Source organism: Marmota marmota, unplaced genomic scaffold (genome assembly GCF_001458135.2).
Source record: "Marmota marmota marmota unplaced genomic scaffold, marMar, whole genome shotgun sequence".
Lineage (NCBI taxonomy): Eukaryota > Metazoa > Chordata > Mammalia > Rodentia > Sciuridae > Marmota > Marmota marmota.
This window is the reverse complement of record NW_026000229.1, coordinates 29,225,662-29,237,307: the sequence shown is the minus strand read 5'-3', so window position 1 is coordinate 29,237,307 and position 11,646 is coordinate 29,225,662. Positions and strand designations below refer to the sequence as shown.

Sequence of the window (11,646 nt, the reverse complement as noted above, 5' to 3'; positions counted from 1 at the left end):
CCCAAAAAAAAGTAGTGACATTGGACTAAGCACTGTGTAAAAAGAAGTATAGAAATCTGGTTTTTAATTTTAGGAACTCACTGTGTGAGAGAAATAATACTGCCTTTGGGAGATATTCATTTATGGCTGGTATTATCAAATAATACGATTTGAGAGGACCATATGAAGGGAACTTTCTTAACTTTTCACTTTGTTACCTTTCCAAAAGTGGTCACTTTTTGTTACTTTATTTTGCCTTTTTATTTTAAAAATAGTACACAATGAAGCCCTCTCATGAAGCTTTAATAATCAATTAACATTTTGCCTTACTTTTAAATTTGTCTCCTGTCCTTTTGCTGGGTGCTTTAAAGCAAATTGCAGCCAAATTACCATTTTACTCCTAGATTTTTCAGTATTTATCTAAAAAAAAATATTTTCTTAATAACTACAATGTTATTTTTCCAGCTCACAAAATTAACAATAATTCCCTAATATAATCTAATTCAGATTTCCCTACTTGTCATCACATGATTTTTTTGAGTTGATTTATTTCAGTCAGGATCCAAACAATGTAGACAAATTGTCTTTTGGTTGCTGTGTCTCTTAAGTCTCTAAATTAATCTCCACTTAAGTTCTCTTCCCTCATTTTTCATTTCATGTACTTGATGTTTTAATATTGGAAAATGAGCCCTGTTCTCTATTTATCTTATGGCTTCCTCCTTTTCTCGTGTACTTATTTTTCTGTATCCCATATTTCCTTTATTTTCTGTATAGTCATTTTCAAGTTTTGTTTTATGACAAGAATGTTCCACACATGATGTTGTGTCTTCGTATCATAGTAGACAGCACATAATACACATTTATTTTTAATGTTTTTATTAGTGAAGCTAAAATTGATCGATAGGTCTGAGTGTGTCCTGTCTAATAAGATGAGTTAGTATCTTATAGGATTATCACATGTTGTCTTGGTTAGAAAATGTAAATTGTGTAATTAATTCTTTGTATTACTTCATTTTCCTTTAATTATGTAACAGAGGATACTAGGACAGCTAGAATTGTTTCACTATAAGAAGCACTTTCTTATTAAATACTAAATTTCTGTAATTGTTTTTTTAAATTAATTTGTTCTTTAGTTGAAGAAAATTTTGAGGAAATTTCCTATGATTATGATATGCTGCTAGTTAGTTTAGCTGTGGCCTACTGCCAACATGACCTGGTAATGATATTATTATAAATACTGTATTTTTATAAAATGTCATTATTTGGCACACATCCTTTCTTAGACTTTGTTTCAATGAAGTATTAACGTTGAACCTTTTGTTTATATGAAAGTTGAAAATTTTTTTTTCTATGAAATAGATCAATGGTGAAAAGAGTGAGAAAAATGAAACTTCAGAGAAAGGTAAGTGTAAAGAAATTAAAGGAAGTTCTTTTAAGTCCTTATTGAGAGCTTCTTTTAATAAGAATAAACTTCAGATTTTATACAGTAATTCTTAGCTTTGTGTCTAATCTCTGTGTTATCATGTTTTCCTGGCCTGCATATTTATATTGAAAATGTCTTGAGTTCTAGATTTATTTATTAAGGGGACTACTTTATGAATAATTTTAGCCTGAATGACATGATAAAAATATGGTAATGCATAGTTGAAAACATCAAAACTATAGCTGTACTCGTTTTCTATATAAGTTTAGCATTGTGGCTAAGAGCGTGATCTCGCAGCAGTCACGCTCTTAGCCTGGATTTGAATAATAGCTCCTTCTCTGAATTTCCAAGTGATCTTGAACATGTTTCTTAACCCCTCTACCTCACTCTCTCCATCTGTAAAGTAGGGATGATAATAAAACCTGTTTCATAGGGTTCATGTAAGATTGAATTATTTAATTTGTGTAAAATTCTTAGAATCCACAGTAAACTTTTAGTATTAGGTATTATTATTTTCCTCTCTAGGTTGTCAACTTAAAATTCTTTGTTGAAAATATTGCCATACAATGTTTAAAATAAACTGAATAATGTAAGGTGTTGTTGATTTACTCTAAGATTAGATTTTATTCATTTGTTGCTTTGTAGTTCCTCATGCTTAGAAATTATTCTTCTCAATGTTATTCTCAGCTTGTTTAGTCTGTTTTGTTGTCAAAATAATCTCATTCGTCAGAGAGGAAAGAAAGTGTATTAGCCAGCTGTAGGTGTTTTAGCTTAGGAAATACTGAGACTACCTTCTTTCCATAGCTCACTGCTGAAATAGTTGTTCAAATATCTAAACTCCCTTGTAGTGTTTTTTAATTTTATACTCTATGTGGTACAGCTGAGGGAAAAATAACAACATGGGGATATTTATTTTGTCAGGACCTCCCACCCCCATTAAATAAATAATTTCAGTAGCTTTGGTTTCTTTTTTGTTAGACTTCTTAGATAAACATAATTTTTTCTTGCTTTTGGACTGGGAACCAACTAATGAGTATCAAGTAAAATGAGAATTGGCAAGCTTTTTCATAAGGGGTTAGGTAGCCAGTATTTTAGGCTGGAGAGCCTTGTCTTTTCTGTCAGCTGTTACAGTTAAAGTAGCCATAAACCATGTGTAAACAAATGAGCATGGCCACATTCCAATAAAATAGGAGACCTTAATTGTCTTTCCCTCATGTGGAACACTAATAACAAGTTTTGGGCTTATTACTGTAGAAATACTTGGAAATCTAAAAGTTTTTCAAAACACTCCATTGGGAGTTTTTAAAGAGGAATTTAGAATCTTTTGAGAATTTTCAAACCATGGATTTTTTTTTTCCTGGTAAGCATTTTTCTACTGTCTTTTTTTTTTTTTTTTGTAGTCAAAGATTTATTTTTAATTTTTTTCATAAAAACACAGTTTATTTTAATTACTGATAATCAGTAATGAAATTGCTAGGTTATCCAAATTGTCCAAATGCTATTAAAATTGAAGCCATTCTACAAGGAAATGATATTGGATCTGGTGGTGGTGGTTCTTGTAATTTTGGAACCTTTTCTTTCTTTCTCTTTTTAGTAGTTGCTCATGACAATACAATGATCTTTACATATCATACATTTGAATCAAATGGGGTATAATTTCTCATTTTTCCAAGTGTACAGGTTATAGACTCACACTGGTTATACAGACACGTATATACATACAGCAATACTAGTGTCTATTTTATTCTGCTTCCCCTCCTATCCCCCCTTCAACTCCCCTCCCCTCCCATCACCTCTCTACCCAATCTAATGTGACACAAAACAAGAATATTTTCATAGTTAAGTATATTAATTTCCCTTATATTATACCAGTAATAGAGCTAACACTAGATGTAGTTGTAACTTCAAAAGCAAGTTTTTATTTATTTATGTATTTATTTAGTGGTGCTGGGGATGAAACCCAGGGCCTTGCACATGCTAGGCAAGCTCTCTGTCTCTATCACTGTCCCCAGCCTAAGTTTTGATATTTAAATCTTTATAAAGAGAGCACTGGTCTGGCACCGTAATGTACCTGTAATCCCAGCTATGGAAGAATTGCATGTTCAAGGTTAGCCTCAGGGACTTAGCAAGATCATATCTCAAAATTAACAAATAAAAAAGGCGGGGAGGGGGGGGGGATAGTAGAGGACAGGAAAGGCAGCAGAACACAACAGACACTAGTATGGCAATATGTAAATCAATGGATGTGTAACTGATGTGATTCTGCAATCTGTATATGGGGTAAAAATGGGAGCTCATAACCCACTTGAATCAAAGTGTGAAATATGATATATCAAGAACTATGTAATGTTTTGAACAGCCAACAATAAAAAATTAAAAAAAAAGATGATAATTCGGTAAGATTGAAAAAAAAAAAAAACAAATAAAAAAGGCTGATGATATAGCTCAGTGATAAGGCATGCTTGGGTTCAGACTCTAGTATCACAAAAACAAACAGCACTGAATGGGTTTCTTAATAAATACCAACACAAATTATATTTAATGTTAGCTTAAAAGATAATAAGTGGTAAGTAAGTATATATTTTGCTCTTCTAGAAAAAACTATGTTGGTCCTGTGTTTGGTAATATGCTAGCACATGGAACTGGGTTTTTCTTGACTCTTCTACTGTCTCCTTCAATTTCAAGGAACAATCACAGCAAAGAAACTATACACAATGATGATGGATAAAAACATCAGCTTGATTATAATGGATGCTCGAAAAATGAAGGATTATCAGGATTCCTGTATTTCAAATTCTCTCAGTGTTCCTGAAGAAGCCATCAGTCCAGGGTGGGTCATGGTGTATTTAGAGAATATGGTAAACTGTAGACAGTGGTAAATGTTACAACTAGGAATCCAAGCTAAACATGGTAAAGTAGTCATTTCTTTTCCTGTTGACCTTTCATTCTTTGCTTCTTAATGATGTACCTTACCCTTTCTGATGCATAATGTCAGAAACATTCCACTTTGGCTACTTTCTCCTATCACTGGCATTTGGAGTCTTATTAGAAATGAGATGGAGCTGCCTTTTTATGCTTACTCTCTCCAGGTGTTTGTTGACTGATTTCCCTTATTATTTTCTGTTTATATATTTATGAATCATGTAACAAATTGTGAACTAATTATTTTACATACTGGAATTCCCCATACTATTATCTAGGATAAAAGAGTATACACATACTTTTTTTAAAAAAGGAGTATAGCTAAGTGATTAAGAAAGAATCTCTGAAGTCAGACTATATTCAAATAATTGTCATTTATTGCATTATCTCTAGCTAGTGACTTATCCGGAGCCCATGTTTCCATTTATAAAATGGAACAAACAATAGTACCTACCTCACAGAAGTTTGAGCAGTTTGAGATATTTTGTATATCACACACACTTAGCACAGTGCTTGGCACAAGTAAAAGGCTTACTAGAACATTTTTTTTTAACTTGTTTGGTAAAAAGACCTCAAACCTTTCTTGTGTGTATTTATACAAGTAACTTTATTTTATTTTATAAAATAAGGTTTTATTTTATAAAGTTACTTGCATAGATACATCATATATTAGAAATCATTATGACATAGTAGCAGAGCTAAACTTCTAGATCCAGGGCTATTTTCACTCTTTTAAGCTTGTCATATATAAATCATGTGCCTTGTGGATCTTAGTTTATGGGATTGGATTAGTTAGAATTTGTGGTATGACATTAAAGTATACATCTTTTAAAATTGGAAAATAAAATCTGCAGAATTCTTGACATATTACAGATGCTTGATAATTGTTTGACCTGAAGGATAGAGTGCTTTGTAAATATACTACTTAAAAATAAGATCACAGTGTTTAGTCTAATCAAGCAGATGTGAATATATTCCCAGAATTTGAAAAGATGAAATTAATAGTTTTTAGATGATCTATACCAACAGAAGGCTGGTAGTCTTAATCTCCCTTTCTTAACAGGGAGCAGGCCTCAAGTTTCTATAGGTAGTAATATTCATAGCTAGCTGATGGTGATTACATTTTTTTCATTCTCTGTTCTAAATAATTTTAATATAGTATATGCACAGAAGCACTCCTATTCTAAGTGTTTAGCTCCTTTAATAGCCTCCAGACCAGGAAATAGGACATAATCCTCACTCCCAGATCCCCTAGTATGCCCGCTCTAAGTTACTGTTCATATTCCCACCCATCCAAGGAAACCAATTTTTTTTCCCCTTAGATATCTTAATTGGCTTTCTTTTCTATTCTAGAATCAGGCAGTGCTTCCATCCATAAAATGGAATAAGTGTTTCAATAGACCAAGCAGAAAACTACCAGTTTTTAACAGAATGTATTCATTTGTCTGTTTTTTAAATTTTAGGTAAACGGAATAATATAATTGTAGTCTTTTATGGATAGCTTCTTCTGTTCCACATTTTGAACTGTGTGTGTGTGTGTGTGTGTGTGTGTGTGTGTGTGTGTGTTACTAGGGCCTTGCATATGCTAGGCAAGTACTACCACTGAGCTGCATCCCTAACCCTCAACCTTATGAGTGTCATCTCCGTTATTGTATGTAGTTGCAGTTGGTTCATTTTCATTGCTAAATGTATTCTGTTATATGAATACAGCACAATTTTTTTAATTTACTCTTTTATATTAGAAATGTTTTCCACATATATTATGACATAATTTCCTATTAAAATGAATTTATTTAAGTAGCCAGGCACAGTGGTGCATGCTCATAATCCCAGTATGCCTGTAATCCCAGCGGTTCAGGAGGCTGAGACAGGAGGATTGCCAGCCTCAGCAAAAGCAAGGCACTGAACAACTCAGTGAGACCCTGTCTCCAAATGAAATACAAAATAGGGTTGGGGATGTGGCTCAGTGGTTGAGTGCCCTTGAGTTCAACCCCCAGTGCACAGCCACCCCAATAAAAGAATGTATTTAAATAAAAGATCATTTAAAATTATTTGGATTAATAATTACATTTAAAAATTAAGTTATAAGACAGAGCAGAGTTGAGGGCCATCTGTGAATATGATCCATGAAAGACTGAAGTTTGGGAAACACTGGTTGATGCTATTGTTTCCCAAAATGCACTCAGTAGAATTCCAAAAGGGATCCAGACAGAGGGGACCGCAAGAGTAGAAGCTCATAGGTAGGAGCATACTTGGATAAACCAAGAATCGCAAGGAAATTAATAGCTGAAGTAAGTAAATAAAGTGGGCAGGTCCTTAGAGAAGAGGGACATTGAGGTAATAGGATTGAGGACATGTATATATATACATGACAGGACATTGTAAAGACTTTACCTCTTATTTTATCTGTTTTACCTCTTATTGTTTTTGAGCAAAAAAGATGAGGTGAACAGCATGCCTTAATAGAGTTGATATTATTCATAGTTGATATAAGAGGCAGCATTGAAAGTTGCTGAGATCATAGATGTGAGTCAGATTGCCTGAGTTTTAATTCTGGCTCCACTTACCAGCTGTAGCCTTGTGCAAGTTACTTACTCTTTTTGTAATTTGGTTTTCTTATCTATAAAATGGGGATAATATGTCTTCAGGATTCTTATGAGGATTGAATAAGGCATTGAGGCATTTAGAACAGTATCTGGCACATAATAAATGCTATATGTGTTAAATAAACATTTTGCTATTTAATTATTGATTATCTGTGTAGGTATTATAAGAGAACTGAAATGTGAATAATGTTACCCAGACGATCCCCCAGTTGTTTATATGTGGCAGAGAGAGGTGCCCCAATGACTTCCTCTGTTATCAGTTATGCCCCCTCCCCTTTTTTTAAAAGGTCAGAATTTCATCTACTTCTTTGAGTTTTTTTTTCCAATATTTTTTTAGTTGTAGTTGGACACAATATCTTTATTTATTTTTATGTGGTGCTGAGGATCGAACCCAGTGCCTCTCACATGCGAGGCAGGTACTCTGCCACTGAGCCACAACCCCAGCCCTTCTTTCAGTTTTAATAATTATTAAAATCATTTTCCAGCTTACTATAGTGAAAGGGTTCAATGTTTAGGTTATTTAATATCTTAATATGAAGTCTGGACTTAGAAAGGAATCTGCTTAAGGTTTGCTATGGCCTGGTACAGACTCTAACAAAACTCCTAATTTTATACTAGCATCTTCTGTCAACTTTTGTCCCAATACAAATGTTAATACATTTCAGAGTCACTGCTAGTTGGATTGAAGCAAACCTCCCAGATGATTCTAAAGACACATGGAAGAAGAGGGGGAATGTGGATTATGTGGTACTTCTTGACTGGTTCAGTTCTGCAAAAGATTTACAGCTTGGAACAACTCTGCGGAGCCTGAAAGATGCACTTTTCAAGGTTAGCAAGTTTCCTTGTTAGTTTATTGTAACTGTAAGCCTTCTTTGGTTGTTAGGAAGACATGCTGACTAGCTTTTTTCTCTTTCTTTGATTGTATAAAGATTAGTTTTCAGTCACCAGATAACAATAAACTGATCTGTATAAAATATTAGAATTTTCACCAATATAAGTTATCTGAAACAAATTTTTTTTAATGTTTGTTTTTTGTTGTTATAAAGACTAGGATGGACATGGTGCACACCTATAATCATAGCTGCTCCGGAGGGTGAGGTAAAAAGATGAGGAGTTTGAGGCCAGGCTTAATGAGACCCGACCTTAAAAAAAAAAGGAAAGAGAGGTAGAATTAGACTATAAGCATAAAAGCAAAGGAAGAAGTCACCAAAGGATAAATGTTTGATAGATTTGACGTAATAAAAAAAAAAGTTAGGTTTGTAAAAATATCACAAGATTAGAAGGTAGAAGACAAAAAAATATTATCAACAATTAAGGCAGTGTTTTAAAACATGCAAAATGTGAAGAGTTTTTATAAATAAATACTTAAAATTAAATTGTTAAATCAGTAGTGGATTATAGATAGTGATGAACAAAAGAGGAAAAACAAGTGGGCCTAACCATAAAAATGGTCTTTACTAGTATAAGTACAGATTAAATTGAGTATCATTTTCACTGATCAAATGAACAAAGATTAAAAAATAATATTCAGTTTAGCTTTTTAAATTACTAAGTTCATTCTGCTGATAAAAGGGTCAGTTGATGAAAGATTGCCCACCAACAGAACAATCTTAAAAGCCTTAAAATAGTTCATATTTTAAGACAGGGAATATAGGGCTGGGGTTGTAGCTCAGTGGTAGAGTGCTCACCTCACATGTGGAAGGCATTGGGTTCAATCCTCAGCACCACATAAAAATAAAATAAAATTGTTTATGTCCATAAACAATTAAAAATATATATAAAAAAAAAAAAAACAGGGAATACAGCTGGGGGCATAGCTTAATGGTAGAATGCTGAGGCTCTGGGTTCAATCCCCACCACCAATGGAAAAAAAAAAAAAAAAAACAGAATACAGAAATAGACCTAAATGTGGACTGAAGTTCAACCTATCATATATGAAAGTTCAATGTCAGATAAAGGTGATGTCACAAATCAGTACCGAAAAGATGAATTAAAATAAATGGTTTGACGACAACTGAATAGCCAGTGAATAATAGGAAGCAGATTCCTAACTTATTCCTTAGACCAGACTGGATCCCAAATGGATCAAAAGTATGTAGCTTGAAACAGTAGACTACTTGGAAAAAGCATTAGTATTTTTTATGATCTTAACCCCAAACCAAAATGCCATAAAATAAAATTCAGGAAAAATATCTAACATACATGACAAAGACCTGTTTTCCCTAGCACATTCAATGTTTTCTAAAAAAATAAAGATTTATTATGAGAATTCTTATATTGTTGGTTAAATGTGTAAACTGTTATAGCCTTTTTGAAGTACAGTTTGACATCATCTACCAAACTTTTAAACTGCCACTCTTCTCCTAGGAATGATCTTAAAGAAATACACAAATGTATATTTCTAAGTGATCATTTTGAAGATGAGCAATATATATTGAAAGCCATAAAATATTCTTGTGCCTTGGCTCAGCAATTCTACTGGGAATTTTCTCTAAGGGAGGTGATGTGTGCATTTATGAGGATCTTTGGTTATTTATCTCAGCATTGATATAAAGGTATAAAGCAAACAATTGATTCAATTTTGAGGCAGTTGTATGTTCATAATTGGTGAGGTTGTAGGTAATGTTTACTATATATTAATATATCTTCTAATTTTTCTTCTGAGATTGTGGATTACGTGTGTGGTTCTTAAAACCTGATCCATACATTGGTTTTATTTAATGTTGACTTTTGAAATCAATTCTCATTTTTTCATCATTTAGAAGATAAATCTTGTCTTCAAAGGAACAATTTTACAATTTAAGTTTTGTTTTTCACTGTCAAGAGACTGTTCCCAAATTAAAAGTACTATTTCCTTGTGAACATACTTTGTATTCAGAGATACGAAAACTTGTGCTCTATAGGTGTAATAAGGATTTGTAATACATTCCACTGTTGTCATGTATTTTAAAAAAAAAAATCAATAAAAAAATTTAAAAATATAAAAGTACTATTTCCTTATTTTATAGTGGGAAAGTAAAACAGTCCTGCGCAATGAACCTTTGGTTTTAGAGGGAGGCTATGAAAACTGGCTTCTTTGCTATCCTCAGTATACAACAAATGCTAAAATCACTCCACCCACACGAGGCAAGAATGAAGAGGTGTCTATCTCATGTATGTATGTGAAAATTTTTGCTTTAAATTGCTTCAGTAACATAGAGATTAATTATGTTTTCAGAGTAATATTTCTTCATTGTATATTCATTTGTCCTATTAGATAGAAGTTTGTTTTCAGGCAGAAAATGAGACTAAAACAATATGGCCTGGAAGTTAACATTTTCTTTAAGATTCTCACTGTTGTCAGTTTTATTTAATTTTATTATCACATATAACATGCATGACAAATATAAGTACTGTTTGTGGAGTTTTTTGTTGTTGGTTTTTTTAAATATTATTTTTTTGGGGATTTTAGTGGATTTTACTTATCCCTCACTGGAAGAATCAGTTCCTTCCAAACCTGCCCAGATGCCAACTCATTCTGTAGAAGTAGATGCAAATGTAGAATTGGTAAATGATCAAGATGAAAGAATGGGACCACTGAATATGTCAACTCCAGTTGAACCAATTGCTACTTCCAAAGCTGATGTTTCACCCATAATTCAGCCAGTGCCTATTACAAAGAATGTTCCACAGGTATTGTCTTACTTTTCTTTTAATTCTGATTTGTTTTAATATTAAATATATAGCATAGAAATGAAGTTTTATATTAATCTTTAATATCTTAAAAAAGGTATCAATTAGAAGAATCTGTACATCTTGTCACCTTTTTTTAATCCACTAATTTATTGATTCATTTAATAACTTACACACAAAAGAAACCCAAAATTAACAATAAGAGATTTATAACATTTTAACATTAATGATATTTTGATGAAAATAATTATATTTTCTCAAACAAATATTAGTGGAAAGATTGGAATTGTTTTACATTTTTGGAAAACTTGTCCATATCTGGTTTGATAGATTGTCACATCTGCTTCTGATTCAGTCTGTTGCAATGTTGAATGTCACAGAATATCTGACATACTTCACTCTACTCTTGAAGAATGAGTCAAATAAATAACAACCTGAGTAATATGAAAATAATTTTGACCTTATGGGCCTGCTGAAAGAGTGTCTGGAACAATCTTTGAGTACTACTGCTTTAAAAATTCAGAGACCTAAAAAGAGCATACTATAGGGATACAGCTACATCAATGTTCATAGCAGCACAATTCACAATAGCTAGAATGTGGAACCAACCTAGATGCCCATCAATAGATGAATGGATTAAAAAAATGTGGCATTTGTACACAATGGAATATTACTCAGCACTAAAAAATAACAAAATCATGGCATTTGCGGGGAAATGGATGGCATATGTTAGAGCAGATTATGCTAAGTGAAGTTAGCCAATCCCTAAAAAACAAATGCCGAATGTCTTCTTTGATATAAGGAGGGCAACTCAAAACAGAGCAGGGAGGAAGAGCATGAGAAGAAGATCACCATTAAGCAGGGGAATTGCATGGAAGATGGAAGGAGACCTTCATTGTTATACAAAATTACATAGAAGAGGATGTGAGGGGAAAGGGGGAAAAAAAACAAAAAGAGAAATGAATTACAGTAGATGGGGTAGAGAGAGATGATGGGTGGGGAGGGAGGGAGGGAGGGGGAGGTGGAGGATGGGAAAGCAGCGGA

The 11,646-nt window shown here is 33.0% G+C and overlaps 1 protein-coding gene across 3 annotated transcripts in view; it reads left to right on the top strand.

Moving 5' to 3' along the window:
- The window catches only part of Usp8 (ubiquitin specific peptidase 8), a 55,902-nt gene that overhangs the window by 26,739 nt on the left and 17,517 nt on the right, over positions 1–11,646 (top strand). For all 3 annotated transcript variants that reach the window (XM_015480674.2, XM_048793510.1, XM_048793511.1), the window contains 5 exons: positions 1,339–1,381; positions 4,088–4,232; positions 7,596–7,758; positions 9,939–10,083; positions 10,382–10,602. In XM_015480674.2, coding sequence (XP_015336160.1) covers positions 1,339–1,381; positions 4,088–4,232; positions 7,596–7,758; positions 9,939–10,083; positions 10,382–10,602 — 717 coding nt within the window. The remainder of the gene's footprint in view (positions 1–1,338; positions 1,382–4,087; positions 4,233–7,595; positions 7,759–9,938; positions 10,084–10,381; positions 10,603–11,646) is intronic.